Source organism: Microcebus murinus, chromosome 10, assembly GCF_040939455.1.
Source record: "Microcebus murinus isolate Inina chromosome 10, M.murinus_Inina_mat1.0, whole genome shotgun sequence".
NCBI lineage: Eukaryota > Metazoa > Chordata > Mammalia > Primates > Cheirogaleidae > Microcebus > Microcebus murinus.
The window spans coordinates 15920787-15935272 of NC_134113.1; the positions used below are offsets into that span (position 1 = coordinate 15920787).

At 49.6% G+C, this 14486-nt stretch overlaps 1 protein-coding gene across 1 annotated transcript; it reads left to right on the forward strand.

Moving 5' to 3' along the window:
- Window positions 1-408: 408 nt before the first annotated feature.
- CKAP4 (cytoskeleton associated protein 4) lies at window positions 409-9320 on the forward strand. Its single transcript, XM_012772762.3, has 2 exons — window positions 409-997; window positions 6788-9320. The coding sequence occupies exons 1-2, from the start codon at window positions 557-559 to the stop codon at window positions 8114-8116; spliced, it is 1770 nt and encodes a 589-aa protein (XP_012628216.2). The 5' UTR covers window positions 409-556; the 3' UTR covers window positions 8117-9320.
- The last annotated feature ends 5166 nt before the right edge of the window (window positions 9321-14486 follow it).

The window sequence follows — 14486 nt, forward strand, 5'->3', positions numbered from 1 at the left end:
GGCCCCCGTCCACGCTGCTCGGCCGCCAGCCCCGGCTCGGGTCGACCCAGCCTCCGCCCCCTCCGCCCGGCCGCCCCCGGCCGCCGTAGAAGCCGCCCGGCGCCCTCCCCACCGCGGCCGCCTCCCGCCCCCTCCCCTCGCGGCCACCTCCGCGCCTCCGTAGACCCCGCCGGGCCGCCCCCGCCCAGCCCGGCCCCGCAGGCCCCGCTCGCCGCCCCTCCCGTCGGCGCCGCCGGCCCTCCCCCTCTGGGGTCGTGGCGGCGGGGGGAGGGGCCGCCCGGCGGCCCGGCGTGCGTGGCAGGCGCTCCCGGCTCGGCGCGCTCGGCCTCCCTTCCCGGGAGGCGGGGTCGGCGCCGCGGCGGCGGAGGCAGGCCCCCTCCTCCTTCCTCCTCGGCCCGGCCTCCCTCCTCGGCCGCCCGCTCTCCCGGCCGCTCCGACGCCAGCAGCGCCCGCGTGCCGCTCGCCCAGCCCCGGGGGAGCCCGAGCAAGTTTCCCGGGCCGCGCGCCCCGCTCGCTCGCCGCCCAGCCCGCAGCCCCGGCTGCCGCCGCGCCCGCCATGCCCTCGGCCAAACAAAGGGGCTCCAAGGGCGGCCACGGCGCCGCGAGCCCCTCGGAGAAGGGCGCCCACCCGTCGGGCGGCGCGGATGACGTGGCGAAGAAGCCGCCGCCGGCGCCGCAGCAGCCGCCGCCGCCCGCGCCGCACCCGCCGCAGCACCCGCCGCAGCACCCGCAGAACCAGGCGCACGGCAAGGGCGGCCACCGCGGCGGCGGCAGGTCCTCCGCCGCCGCCGCCGCCTCGTCCTCGGCGTCCTGCTCGCGCAGGCTCGGCCGCGCGCTCAACTTTCTCTTCTACCTCGCCCTGGTGGCGGCGGCCGCCTTCTCGGGCTGGTGTGTCCACCACGTCCTGGAGGAGGTTCAGCAGGTCCGGCGTAGCCACCAGGACTTCTCCCGGCAGAGGGAGGAGCTGGGCCAGGGCTTGCAGGGCGTCGAGCAGAAGGTGGGTACACCGCCCCCCCAACACGTCCGCACCGGCTGCGGCCCCCTGGCCCCTCGGCTGGGCCCCCTCGTGCCCTCCCGGCCGGCCCCTAGCCCTGCCTGCCCAGGCCCGGTGGCGGAGCCGGCCGCCCCTCCTTGGCTGGCCCCGGCCACCCCCTTCCCCCACCCGGTCCCCTAGTTCTGAGGTAGTCCCCAGACCCTCTTTGTTAATGGCCGCGGAGGAATCGGCCCCCAGGGATGGACCACTGCGAGGATGGCCGGGCCAGCCTGGGAGGGTGGGCCAAGGCCCTGTCACAGGACATTAGCGGTGACCTGTAAGGAAGCCGGCAGGCTCCGGGGGAGCCCATTCTTTTTGGATTAGGAACCGCTGAATGGGCAGAGTTGTCTGAAAAGGAGGTTGGAAGGGAAGCCAGCGCATCTCTGGAAGCCTCAGGCAAGGCCGCACCTTAGCTCTGCCAGTGGGAGACATCTGAGCCAGTGTTTAATAGACCCAGAGCTCGGAGAAGGAAAAGCTGGTATTCTTATTCATTTGCTAAGTCCAAATGAAATAGTATCTATCTTTAGGCCCCTTGTTTTGTATTGGACCAGCATGCCCATGTGGGCCTTTGAAGTAGTCTTACTTCAGCTTTAGGGGAAGGGAAAGGCCAAAAATACTAGGTCATTCTGGTGAATAAGACTCCTAGACACATTTCTGTGGTGTTTAGAGTGCTTACTCACGTATTATCTCATCCTTATAGCAGCCCATGCGGGGAGGAAGGACTAACGTTTTTGACTCCATTTTGCAGACCGGAAAATTGAGGTTTATGGAAATTAAGTGAATTGAAAAAGTCCCCAGCTGGTGAGTGGCAGATGTGTGAGAATGTCTAGGCCAATGCCACGTTAAGGGTCCACAGGGCTTATTTCAGGTATGGATGGACCCAGCTCTCAAGCCAGAGTGTCTTAGCTTCTACCCTTCTGTGGTTTTTCCAGACCAAGTCCGGTCCCTTCCCTCTCATTCTCCTTCCTCTGGCCTCCACTAATGCCATTGCTCAATGGAAGTTGGTTGCAAGACTGAAACAAAAAATCCCGCCACTTCTGACCCTGGAGCTGCTGCCTCCTTTTCCCAGCGTGCTGCCTGTCCTGCCAAGTTTCTCTTGACTTTTGTTGAGAAGTGCAGGACTAGGAATTTACTCTTAAGACTGGCAGAGCAACTGGAATGAGTCAGCCTGCTAAATGCTGCAGGCCAAGGGAGGTGACTTTTCTAAGGGAATTAAGTAGGCAGTGCTGCTCTGCCTCTCCTGAATGTCAGATCATTCTTAAAAAAAAAGACACAGTGCTGGAGTAGAATCACTAGCCTCGCTGTCTCCTCTCTTTCATCCACCTACTTGCTAATCAATCATAATATTTATTGAAGTCTGATAGTCATATGCTCTGTGTAGGCACTGTGGAAGGTGTGAGGAAGCAAAAGACGGTATATTTGTGAAGCACATTAGGAGATACCGGTTAAGGGTAACTCCCTTGCAAGTTCAGAAGAGAGAGGGTGTGGAATTTCCCTAGGCCTGTATCCCAGTGGCCAGGGTGGTATCAGCTATCTAGTTGGTAGTCGATAAATGTTCGAAGGAATAGTGAAGAACACACAGGCAGGGGTACTGTCTTGAGCCTGTTTTACGGTAGTCACCTGGGTAGAGGTGACTACCCTGTCTGTGGCAGAGTAACATTTAGGAAATCGTGAGAGAGGGGAAGTTGAAAGTTGACAACCTAACTTTGAACCCTGTATGACTCTGTGAGACTTGGTGGGGCCAGGGGTTTGTTCTTAGGGAAATGTACTTGCAATATTATTATTGATAATTAATATTCACTATGGGCCAAGCATGCTATTAAGTGCTTTATAGCCATGATTTCAGTTTTCGTAGCCACCCTCTGAGGCAAGTATCACTTAATTAGCACCATTTCCTAGATGGGGCAGCTGAGGACTGTGTGTTGCTTATTCAAGGTCACACACAGACCGTAAGTGGTGCAGCTGGGATTGGAGTTGGGTGCCCACCTGGTCTCTCTCGTTTTCTAGTATTAGAAAATGGCCTAGATCTTCTGGATGGCTATAGCACAGGCAGAGAGGCTGGCCTGTCCTTACCCAGAAGATTCAGTAGGCACAAGTGGGTCCAGGGCTTTAGAAAATGTTGATAGTTAAGTTCTAGGCCCTCTTAAGAGCCTGTGTCACTCTGGAAGATCCAGGGTGCCATAGAGTGATTGTAAAAGTAGGCTCAGGCCTGGCAGGGACAGTTTAATGAGGCTAGCAGCTATCTGTGGAGAGGGTCATTGTTTTGTCTCAATTCTCTGGACAGGGAGTGGGGCTACAGGTGTTGGCAGCCTCCCTTCCAGACATTCGGTGCTCTGCTTGAGCTTATCACATAGTGGCTAAGAGCTTGGTTCTGAAATCAAATAACCTGGGATTTTGATGTACCATTTACCAGTTTCCTCTTTTGTAAAATGGAGATCAATGGAAGCCACCAACTCATGAGATTATGATGAGGATGTTGTGAGATAATGTCTCTGAAGTCCTTTGCATAGTTACTGGTACACAGTAAGTGGGTGTGGAATGTCAACCATCAACCACTGCTAACTGCCAGACCTCACCCCCCACCCCCAGCCATCACATGCACACTAAGCTGTGGGCTGCTTGAGGGCAGGGGTCCTGTCCTCACCAGTGTTTCATCTCTGGCATCTTGCTCAGTGCCTGCCTGGGTATCCCCCTACATATCTTGGGGGGACTGATAATTCCAATGCATATTGATTATAATGAGTTCTTTGTACATAAAGATGAACAGCTCAACACTCTTAGTAGGTGAACACTTGGGGCTTGGTTGGTTTGGTTTTATCTGTAATTTCTGGTCTAGTCTAGTCATTCTGGTCTAACTATTTGTAAAGAGCCAGCCCAGGTTAGGGGTGACAGTCAGGGATCAGAGAGGAAGTGGACCAGTTCATTGGGCTTTGCTCTGAATTCATTCATTCTGTGATTCATTCAGAAAACACTGGCTGAACACCTACCATGTTGCAGGTACTGCACTCTCCCGCTCACACCTCTGCTCTGGGTGCTGTGCCTACAACAGGTGGATACTGTGCTTTCATAACCTCGTTTCAGAGACAAGTTCTCTCTAGTACCTTGGTAAAGTGCCCTTTATGACTCTGGTTGTATTTGGTTGGGCAGGGAAATGGTCTAGTATTCTGGAGTCCCTGAGAGCCTTATTCTAATCTCTCTGAAAATCACAGACTGGTGGAGCTAAGATGGGACTTTAGAGACCTGTTTATTAACAGAGGAGGAACCTGGGATGTAGAAAGGGAATGTGACTTGTCGATGCTCGGAGCTGGTTGCTGGGGGGCTGGAATTGGAGCCTGGGTGTGCTGCTCACATTCCTGTTGTGGTTTCAGTCTGTTCTGCCCTCTGGCATTGGGCTGAAGATGGGGCTAGGAATCTGCAGACTTCTGAGATAGCTGCTGTTTATTGAGCAATCACTATCTGCTAGTCATGGCTTATACACCTTACACACATTAATTCTCTTAATTTTCACAAAGACAATCCTACATGTCAAGTACTGTTTTTGTTCCCATCCTGCAGCTGAGGAAACCAAGATAGGCTAAATAACGTCTCCAAAGATCACACAGCTGGGAAGTGTCAAAGCTAGGACTTGAACCTAAGCAGTCTGGCTGGAGAGCCCACACTATTTTATTTGTTAACCTCTTCTCATGGTAATGTTCAAGCATAAACAAAACAAGAGAACAGTATAATGAGCCCCAGTTGCAGTAATTATTGAGTTTTCACCATTCTCATTTCATTCCATGACCACCCTTCCCCTCTCTCACTTTTTTGGCTGGAGTTAGAACAGTCTGAATCTGAACCGCTCTTCTGCCCTATTGGGTGCCCACCTGGTGTCTCTCAATCTCCAGATGCTCTTGGTATTGGGAAATGGCCCAGGTCTTCTGAATGGCCATAGCACAGGCAGAGAGGCTGGCTTGTCCTGAATCGAGAAGATTCATCAGGCACAGGTAGGTCCAGGGCTTCAGAAAATACTGACAGTTGAGTTCTAGGCCCTCTGAAAAGCCTGTGCTGCCTCGGCAGACCCAGGGGATAGAGAACTAGGAACTAATTTTAAACTGAATCCCTGACTGACACATTAGTTTGCCCAAAGTATTTAAGGATTTATTTCTAACTGATAAGGGTTCCTTTTCCTTCTCTTCCCTCTCTACTACTTTCCTTGTTTTTTTTCAACAAAACACAACATATCACACCTAACAGAGTTTAAAGGAATTCTTGATGTCGTCTAATGCCCAGTCTAGAATCAGATTTCTCTTATTCTCCCCAAAATGTCTTTTTAAAATTTATTTATTTTTATTTTTTGTTTTTTTAGAGACATGGTCTCACTATGTTGCCCAGGCTGGACTTAAACCCAGGGTGGATTTGGCTCAAGGGATCCTCCCACCTTGGACTACCAGTGTGTGCCGTCATGCCCCAGCTCAAAATTGTCTTTTTGGCACTTGGTTGGTTTGAATCAGTACCCATATAAGAGACACACATTGTATTTGATTGAAAAGTCTCTTAAATTTCTTTTAATCTATGATGGTTTCCTGTCATTCTCCCTTTCAAAATGCTACTTAATTGTTAAAGAGCTTGGTCATTCATCCTGTAGAATTTTCTGGATTTGGCTGGTCACATCCTTTATGGCATGTGTCTCTCCTGCATGTTTTCTCTAAATCAGTGGTTAGACCTAGGGATTGATAGAGTCAAGTTCTCTTTTTTCATTCTTTTATTTTTCCTTTGCAACAAAGCATTACAGGTGGCACTGTATACCACATCAGGATAAAGACCAGGTTATTAATCATCATACTCTATAGCCTCTAAATAGCTCCCTGGGTAGTTCTCAGCTCAGACCTTGTTTAGGGTAGAATTTGTTTAAAGTGCATGTTTAGTGGCAAACAAGATCATAATGTGTTCACAAAGCCAGAGAATATCAAGGAGTCCTGTGGCCCACTGCTCACACTTTGCAGGTGAGGACACTGAGGTCCAGGGAGGACAGTGACCTGTTAGGGGCACACAAGTGGAAGTGGCAAGCAGAGACCCAGACATTTACCTCTTGACTCCCAGCCCACTGTCTCCATATGCCTCAGCTTTTTTCCTTTGAAAATTTGTGAGTCTCTTTCAATTGTAGGAGCTGGAAGCCCACCCCCCAGTGGCTTGAGACAGGGAGGGTTGTGTGGCTCTAACTAAAATGTTCAAGAGTAGATTCCTTCAGGGATAGTTGTATCTAGAGATTCGGATTATGACTTTGGAACTTGATCTTGCCATGTCTCAGTTCTGCTTCCCTCTGTGCTGGCTTGATTCTCAGATGAGGATTCCTTTGCTGGTCTGAGCAGCTCCAGGCTTACCTCATCCTATAGCTAGCAACCCCAGTGGGAAAAAAGGTGTTCTTTCCCAGTAGTTTTAACAGAAGTCCTAGAATTGCCTTGTTGACCTGCCTTAGGCCACATGCCAATCCATGGGCTAATCACTGTGGCTCCAGGTGGAGGACATGGGTGGGTAGAAAGTGCTGATTGGACAGGCTTGCATTATAGACCATCTCCAGAGCACTTGGAGGGGGCCTCAGGGTTGGTGCCTAAAACCACACGGTCTGTGTAGGGAAGGATATTTCTCCAAAGGAAAATTGTGCCATTTTGGAAGAGAAGGAAGCTGGAGGCTGGGCAGGCCAAAAAAAAAAAAAAGTTGTGTCATATAAAACTCATTAGCTGTTCTCGGCAATTAACACCTGGGTTTTGGTTACAGGTACAGTCTCTACAAGCCACATTTGGGACTTTTGAGTCCATCTTGAGAAGCTCCCAACATAAACAAGACCTCACAGAGAAAGCTGTGAAGCAAGGGGAGAGTGAGGTCAACCGGATCAGCGAAGTTCTGCAAAAACTCCAGAATGAGATTCTCAAAGACCTCTCGGATGGGATCCACGTGGTGAAGGACGCGCGAGAGCGGGACTTCACGTCCCTCGAGAACACGGTGGAGGAGCGGCTGACGGAGCTCACCAAGTCCATCAACGACAACATCGCCATCTTCACCGACGTCCAAAAGAGGAGCCAGAAGGAAATAAACGACGTGAAGGCCAAGGTCGCCTCTCTGGAAGCCTCTGAGGGCTACAAGCAGGATTTGAAAGCCTTGAAGGAAGCTGTGAAGGAAATACAGACCTCTGCGAAGTCCAGAGAGCGTGACATGGAGAGCCTGAGGAGCACCCTGCGGACCATGGAGTCGGACGTCTACACGGAGGTGCGGGAGCTGGTGAGCCTCAAGCAGGAGCAGCAGGCCTTCAAGGAGGCGGCCGACACGGAGCGTCTCGCCCTGCTGGCCCTCACCGAGAAGCTTCTCCAGTCTGAGGAGTCCGCCTCCCGCCTCCCGGAGGACATCAGGAGACTGGAGGAAGAGCTGAGCCGACTGAAGGCCGATTCCCACCGGCCGGATGAAGACGGAGTCCTCAAACACTCCGACGCCCTGGAAGCGCTTCAGCAGACCAGTCAGGGCTTGGACTCCAGGCTCCGGCACGTAGAGGATGGAGTCCATTCCGTGCAGGAGGCCTCTGAGCGCCAGACCGAGAGCCTGGAATCCCTCGTGTCCAAGAGCCAGGAGCACGAGCAGCGCCTGGCCGCCCTGCAGGGGCGCCTGGAAGGCCTGGCGTCCTCCTCGGAGGCGGACAAGGACGGCCTGGCCGGCACGGTGAGGAGCCTGGGCGAGGCCCAGCTGGCGCTCTACAGCGACGTGGAGGAGCTGAAGAGGAGCGTGGGCGAGCTCCCCAGCACCGTGGAGTCGCTGCACAAGGTGCAGGAGCAAGTGCACACGCTGCTCGGTCAGGGCCAAGCCCAGGCCTCCCGTCTGCCTCCTCAGGACTTCCTGGACAGACTTTCTTCCCTGGACAACCTGAAATCCTCAGTAAGCCAAGTGGAGTCGGACTTGAAAATGCTCAGGACTGCCGTGGACAGCTTGGTTGCCTACTCCGTCAAAATAGAAACCAACGAGAACAACCTGGAATCCGCCAAGAGTTTGCTAGACGACCTGAGAAATGATCTGGATAGGTTGTTTGTGAAAGTGGAAAAGATTCATGAAAAGGTCTAAATGAATTGTGTGTGCAGGGTGCGGATTTAAAGTCCAATTTCTCATGACCAAAAAAATGTGTTGTTTCCTCCCACATGTCCCCCGACTCCCCAATTTCTTGTCCCCTCTTAAAGACCAGTAGATACCACCGGAACACCAAGGCATTGTATTTTTGTGCCCAATTAATTTATTTACAATTATTACCACACACTGTTGGTTTCTTCAGTTCTCTGCTTCTGCTTTTGGTTGGCTTCCTGAAGGCCCAGCCCCTGTGAATAAGAGGTGTCTTTTCGAGGGGATGTCTCTCGTGTCAGAGGAAAATGGTAGTGGCTTCAGCTGAGGATTAACAGAAGCAGATTAACCTCAAAAATCCTGTCTGGCTGGCAGATTTCAAGTTAAAAAAAAAAAGCGGGGGACACTTTTCTTTCTAATTGTTTTTTAAGGAAAATTAATTTTACTTTTTTTTTTTTATACTTGTGGCCGAAGTTTTTATGAAAGAGCTCTCACTTGTTGTCTTCCACTTTAAACTGGTTAAAACTCAATAGATGTCAGCTCTGAAGCAGGAGGGGGAAGAGCCCCCCTCAGCCTTTGTTTTAAAAGAATGGGCTACTGGAGGGTCCTCTCCGTGGTGTGTCTTTTCCATTCCTGAATCATCTAGTGATATCAAAGGTAACTATGCAAAGAATCCAGACGGTTCTGAATGTGAAAGCACAACACCCAGCAGAGTCCTGGTGCCCTTCTGTCCCTGGTGGCCGGCCTGTGTCAGCTCTGCTCTCTGGAGAGCCACCAAATAATGCATAGGTTTAGAGGTTTAGAATCCCAGACAGGGGAGTCCTTGGGTTCCTTTAAGACACATATTAATCTTATGAGACTGTCCATACCCGGGACAGGAATGGGATGTCTCCCTGGAGAATGTAGGCCAGATCTTTTTTTTTAACATGGTGTCCATGAAGAGGTTTGCTGCTGTCAGAGCGGACCGCATCTGTCGGTGAGGACGTGTGCACTGCATTTCCGTAACTGTTCGCCGTATCTCCCTTCCCTTCTGAGCTGTATTGTTCTTTAATGGCTGTCTTGCCCTTCAAAAAAAAAAAAAAGAAAAGAAAAGAAAAAAACCCCAAAAGTAAAATTAAAAAAAAAAAAGGTTTGTTTAGTTTACTGTGAAATGAACTGTATGGCTTATTTACAGTATTTTTAATTCTTAATAAACACTTGAGCTTTGTTATGACTTTTCCAGAGTGATTGCTTTCTGAGAATTTAGTAATTATGATGTATCTTATTAGCATACAGTATTCAGGATTAGAAAATAGATACATTTTCAATTTTAAGACTATTTTTTTTTTCCTTTTTTTTTTTTGAGACAGAGTCTCGCCTTGTTGTCCAGGCTAGAGTGAGTGCCGTGGCGTCAGCCTAGCTCACAGCAACTTCAAACTCCTGGGCTCGAGTGATCCTTCTGCCTCAGCCTCCCGAGTAGCTAGGACTACAGGCATGCGCCACCATGCCCGGCTAATTTTTTTTTTTATATATATATATCAGTTGGCCAATTGATTTCTTTCTATTTATAGTAGAGACGGGGTCTCGCTCTTGCTCAGGCTGGTTTTGAACTCCTGACCTGGAGCAATCCGCCCGCCTGGGCCTCCCAAGAGCTAAGATTACAGGCGTGAACCACAGCGCCCGGCCTAAGACTATTTTTTGTTTGTTTCAATTCTAAAACCAAGATGGCCTCACTCTTGGACCTGGGGACATACTTGTGGTGGGCTGTTTGCAGGTTTGTTTGTAGGTTATTGCTCATCTCCAGCCGTGTTGGTCTCAGCAGAGATGCTTGACCCTGACTACCTATTAGAATCTTCTCGGGAGCTTTGAGGAAAAATGCCTAGGCCCTGCCCTCACGGATTCAGATTGCATGGTGGAAAGAGGCTGGCCTTGACATTTGAAAAGCTCCCTTGCTGATTATTATATGCAGTCAGGGTTGAGAACCACTGTCTTAGACCATCTTAGCGACCTTCATCCCCACTGCACATCTGGGCACGTTTCCTTTACTTCCCTTGGGTTGCTGTCCACCTACTACCTAATAGCAACAGATGCTGTTTATTGGGTACCTGTGTGCCAGATACTATATAGGCCTCTGTTTATTCTTCCTCATATTCTCCCAAGGGAGGCATATCGTTCTCCATTGCACAGAGGGGCAGCAGGCTGGGAAGCATCATGCAAGATCATTAGCCAGGAAGTGGCAGGGCTGAGGTTTGAACCCAGTCCTTGCTCTAAACCGTGACAGCATCCTCCACTGTCCACCAACACCAGGGCAGGTCCACGTTGACCTGTGGATCACCTTCTGTCCCATTCCAGAGCTGGAGGCTGCAGGAGGTTTTTTCTCTCCCACCCAGGGAGTAGGGGGCACAGGACCTGAGTGCTTGTGTGGCTTCATGTCCCCCTCTCTGGCTGACGGTTCCCTTATCTCTGAATTGCTGTCAGTTCTGAGCTCATAGTTTTTCCTAAAGCAGTTTGCAAGTCAGGACGGGCCCTTTAAATCATTTCTATTTGTATTTCAAAATAAATCATTTATTTTTCCAATCATTTTAAAGTCTTAAGAGTTGACATGTGTGCTTTAATGACTATTGCCCTCTTAGGGAGGGTGCTGAATGTCACACCATCCCATGTGTGGAGAAAATTAAATTCTTCTGGTTCCTTCTCAGGCCAGTTGGTACATGGAGCATATTCTTGCTCTTCCTCCTGCCATCATTTCTGCAGCCTCTAACCTCAATTATGGAGTGGCTTAACAGATTCTCAGTATTACAGTATAAAATTTTTATAAGTGTCAGATAATCAAATAGAAATTCAAGTGGTGAAAATAAATAAAAGGAATGTATTAGGAATTCACATATTCCTGGTGGTGGGGCAGTTAGAGATAGTTCCTACCCCAAATAATAATTATAGTTTAGTCTTGCTCGTATGTCTGCTCATTCATTCATTCAGCAAACATTTATTGGGCCAATAGCCAGACATTTTGCTAAGCATCCATGAATTAAAGATGCATAGGACATGATCCTATCCTCAAACTGTCGACAGCCCCAGGGGGTGGGGATGGGGTGGGGTGATGATCATGTTAAAATGGTAGGTATCCTAAAGAATTACAGGTGCCAAAACCAGGTGTATTGGGCCAAGGGGAAGGAGTGGCCAGTTCTGCCAGGGTTGCACTAAAAGTGGTTAGAGCAGGTTTTCAAAGGCTCACAGAAGTTCCTTGGAATGTTTCCATGAGTAATGGGACCTTCAGGAAACACCAGGTTGTTCTGCCCTCTGAACAAAGAGTAGGCACACGTTATTGAAGGCACTGATTAAACTGCAGATCCAGCACCAGGATAAGAGGCTGCAGTGAAACTTCTCAGGACTGTCAACACACTCGTGGGAAGACTGCTCCACCACTTACCACATGACTTTGGGCAAGTCTTTGGGCGAATGATGATGATGATGATGATGGTGATGGTAATGATGGAGATGGTGGTGATGATGGTGGGGATGATGGAAGTGGTAATGATGGGATGGTGGAGAATGATGATTGTGATGGTAATGATGGAGATGATGATACCTCACAGGGTGGTTGTGGGGGTTGAATGGGATGGTGGGTGGAGAAGGCTTAGCTTGGCACAGCACCTGGCACATAGTAAGACCCCCAGAGCTCATGCATGTGCAACCATACCAGAGGTTGAAAGATTGCGATACTTTTGTGCTGCTTGGTATTAATAAATAGCTGCTGCCCCGAGCCCTCTGAGTGTCCTCTCTCTGGACCACTAGACCTCTTCACAACCTAACAACTAATAGGTTAATACCCTAGCATGGCAGAGGGCCTACCAGACTCTGCTCCTGCCCCAGGGCCGGCATTTGTTCTGCTGGGTGGGTGCCCATGCTTTATCAGGGGTTAACTATTTTTAAATCACTTTTCCCTGTGAGCTCAATAATTAGTGTGTGTGCATGTGTGTATAATTTGTTTTAAAGAAATGACTACATATCCAACAAGCCAAACAAAAAAAAAGGAAAGAAAAGAAAAAAAAAAGATGAAAAACTAAATAACGAAAAGAAGAATTTTGAAAATAAAATGGAAAAAAAAAGAAATGACTACATAAAGAGGTGGTGAAACTTGAGCCCAGCCCTATAAGCTAAGTAGGGTTGTCAGGTAGCCAGGCTAGTGGTCCTGGGTTTGCAAGAGCCAGGGGAGTTGAGCACAGTTCTCCGGGCTGGAACAGGAGGTACAGAGGTGGGCAGCGGGTGGAGATGGGGCAATAGGCTGGCTGATGGGGCCGGGTCCTGGAGGCCTGTGTGTCATCATCTCGAGAGTCTGGATATTGTTCTCCGAACTATGAGGAACCAACAAAGGGTTTTAAGTGGGCCCGGGGTTGTCACTGTGCTCAGAGTTGGGTTGTAAAGTGTGCCAGGATGATGAGAGCAGGTGGACATTGAGAAATGTAGTGGTCCAGTCCGGGTCTGATCAGGGTTTGAACAAAGGCAAAGTCACTTAGAATGGTGATGATGATGGAGATGATGATGATGGTGTTTATGCTGGTAATGATGAAGATGATGGTGATGATGAAGGGCATGAGGACGATTGTTGCAGATGGATGTCAGAGACATGGCATGTCAGACACTGCTGCCTGCATGTGGGGTGAGGGAGGGAGAAGTGTCGAGGATAATGGCCCTCCCAGACTGAGAGACAATATAAGAGGGCGACTTGTGGTCATGCTGCCTCTATGGAGCTCAGCTGAGATGCTGCCGTCAGACTCACTCATGCCCACTTACCATTAAGTTAAGGAAGTGGACGAAACTACTTAAAGCATTTAAAGGAGGTGTGAAGGAAAGGAACCCACGAAAGAATGACCAGAGAGGGAGGAAGAAAGCTAACGTCGAGTTACGTTAAGGAAATCAAGAGTGGATGGAGGACATGTCCAGTGGGAAACCGGCTGGCAGTTGTAAGCAGGGTGGTTTTAATAGTTAACCTCTCTTTCCTGCGGAATAATTCTTTAGATTAAAATTTCCATAATTGAATTACTAATTTACTTTCTATTTCCTGTTGGGACCCTAACTCATACAGAAGGCTTTTAGTGGGTAAGGCATTTTCCGACAAAGAAAATGTGCTGCCCCTCATGTTTTCCAGCAGTGACCATACCATTACCTCTGAGCCTGGCACAGTGCCCAGCCTTGCAGTAGCCACTTAAGAAACAGAGTGACTTGGGATGGCTTTGCAGAGTTAACCCCTTGAAGACTTAGCGTTTCTTCCTGACGCTGCACCTGCGATGAAGGTAGCTGCAGCTGGTGGAGCCTCGGTGGGGGCCACGCAGCCCAATCTCACAGTCCTTCTTCAGATGTCTGATCAGACCGGCTATGGCCAGTGTGTGATGTCAGGCAAGGACAGCTTTTAGTTTCTCTGTATCTCGTTTTCCTCACATGGAAGGTGATGGCATTGGGCCAGGCCAGTGGTTCTCAAATCTTTTTTTTTTTTTTTTTTTTGAGACAAGAATCTCACTTTGTTGCCCAGGCTAGAGTGAGTGCTGTGGCGTCAGCCTAGCTCACAGCAACCTCAAACTCCTGGACTCAGGCGATCCTCCTGCCTCAGCCTCCTGAGTAGCTGGGACTACCGGCACGCACCACCATGCCTGGCTAATTTTTTCTATATAATTTTAGTTGGCCAATTAATTTCTTTCTATTTTTAGTAGAGACAAGGTCTTGCTCTTGCTCAGGCTGGTTTCAAACTCCTGATCTTGAGCAATCTACCCGCCTCAGCCTCCCAGAGTGCTAGGATTACAGGTGTGAGCCACCATGCCAGGATGGTTCTCAAATCTTAACACGCATCAGAGTCACCTTGAAACCTTGTTGAAATGCAGGTTGCTGGATACCAGCCCCCCGGAGTTTCCAAGTCGGTCTGGAGAGGGACCCAAGAGTTTGCATTTCTAACAAGCTCTAGGTGCTTCTGGTCTGGGGACTTGCACTGTGAGAACCGCTGTGGACTAGATGATTCCTAAGACTAAAATTAGAGGGTTAGACAAAACTCTGTGGTGCCAGGGCATTTATCTCCACCGAGAGCAAAGAGGCAAGGGCAGCTAGAGCCCAAAAAGAAACATAAAAATTGTATTTAATGAATCCCTTCTCAAAAAAAAAATTTTTTTTTCATAACAAGGATGGGCATGAATGAATACATTGACTTTTTCTTCAACATAAATGCTGGAACCATGCCAAGTCATCTTCTAGACTCCCTCTTGTGTATGCATTCATGTAATTTACCACCTAGACAGTAACAATTCCCAGATCCCTATGTCCAGCTCGGTGCACCCCTATGAAAAACTGATCTGTTTTCCCAATAATATCTGAACTCCCCGAGCCCCTCTGAAATCTCGCACAGTTTCCCACT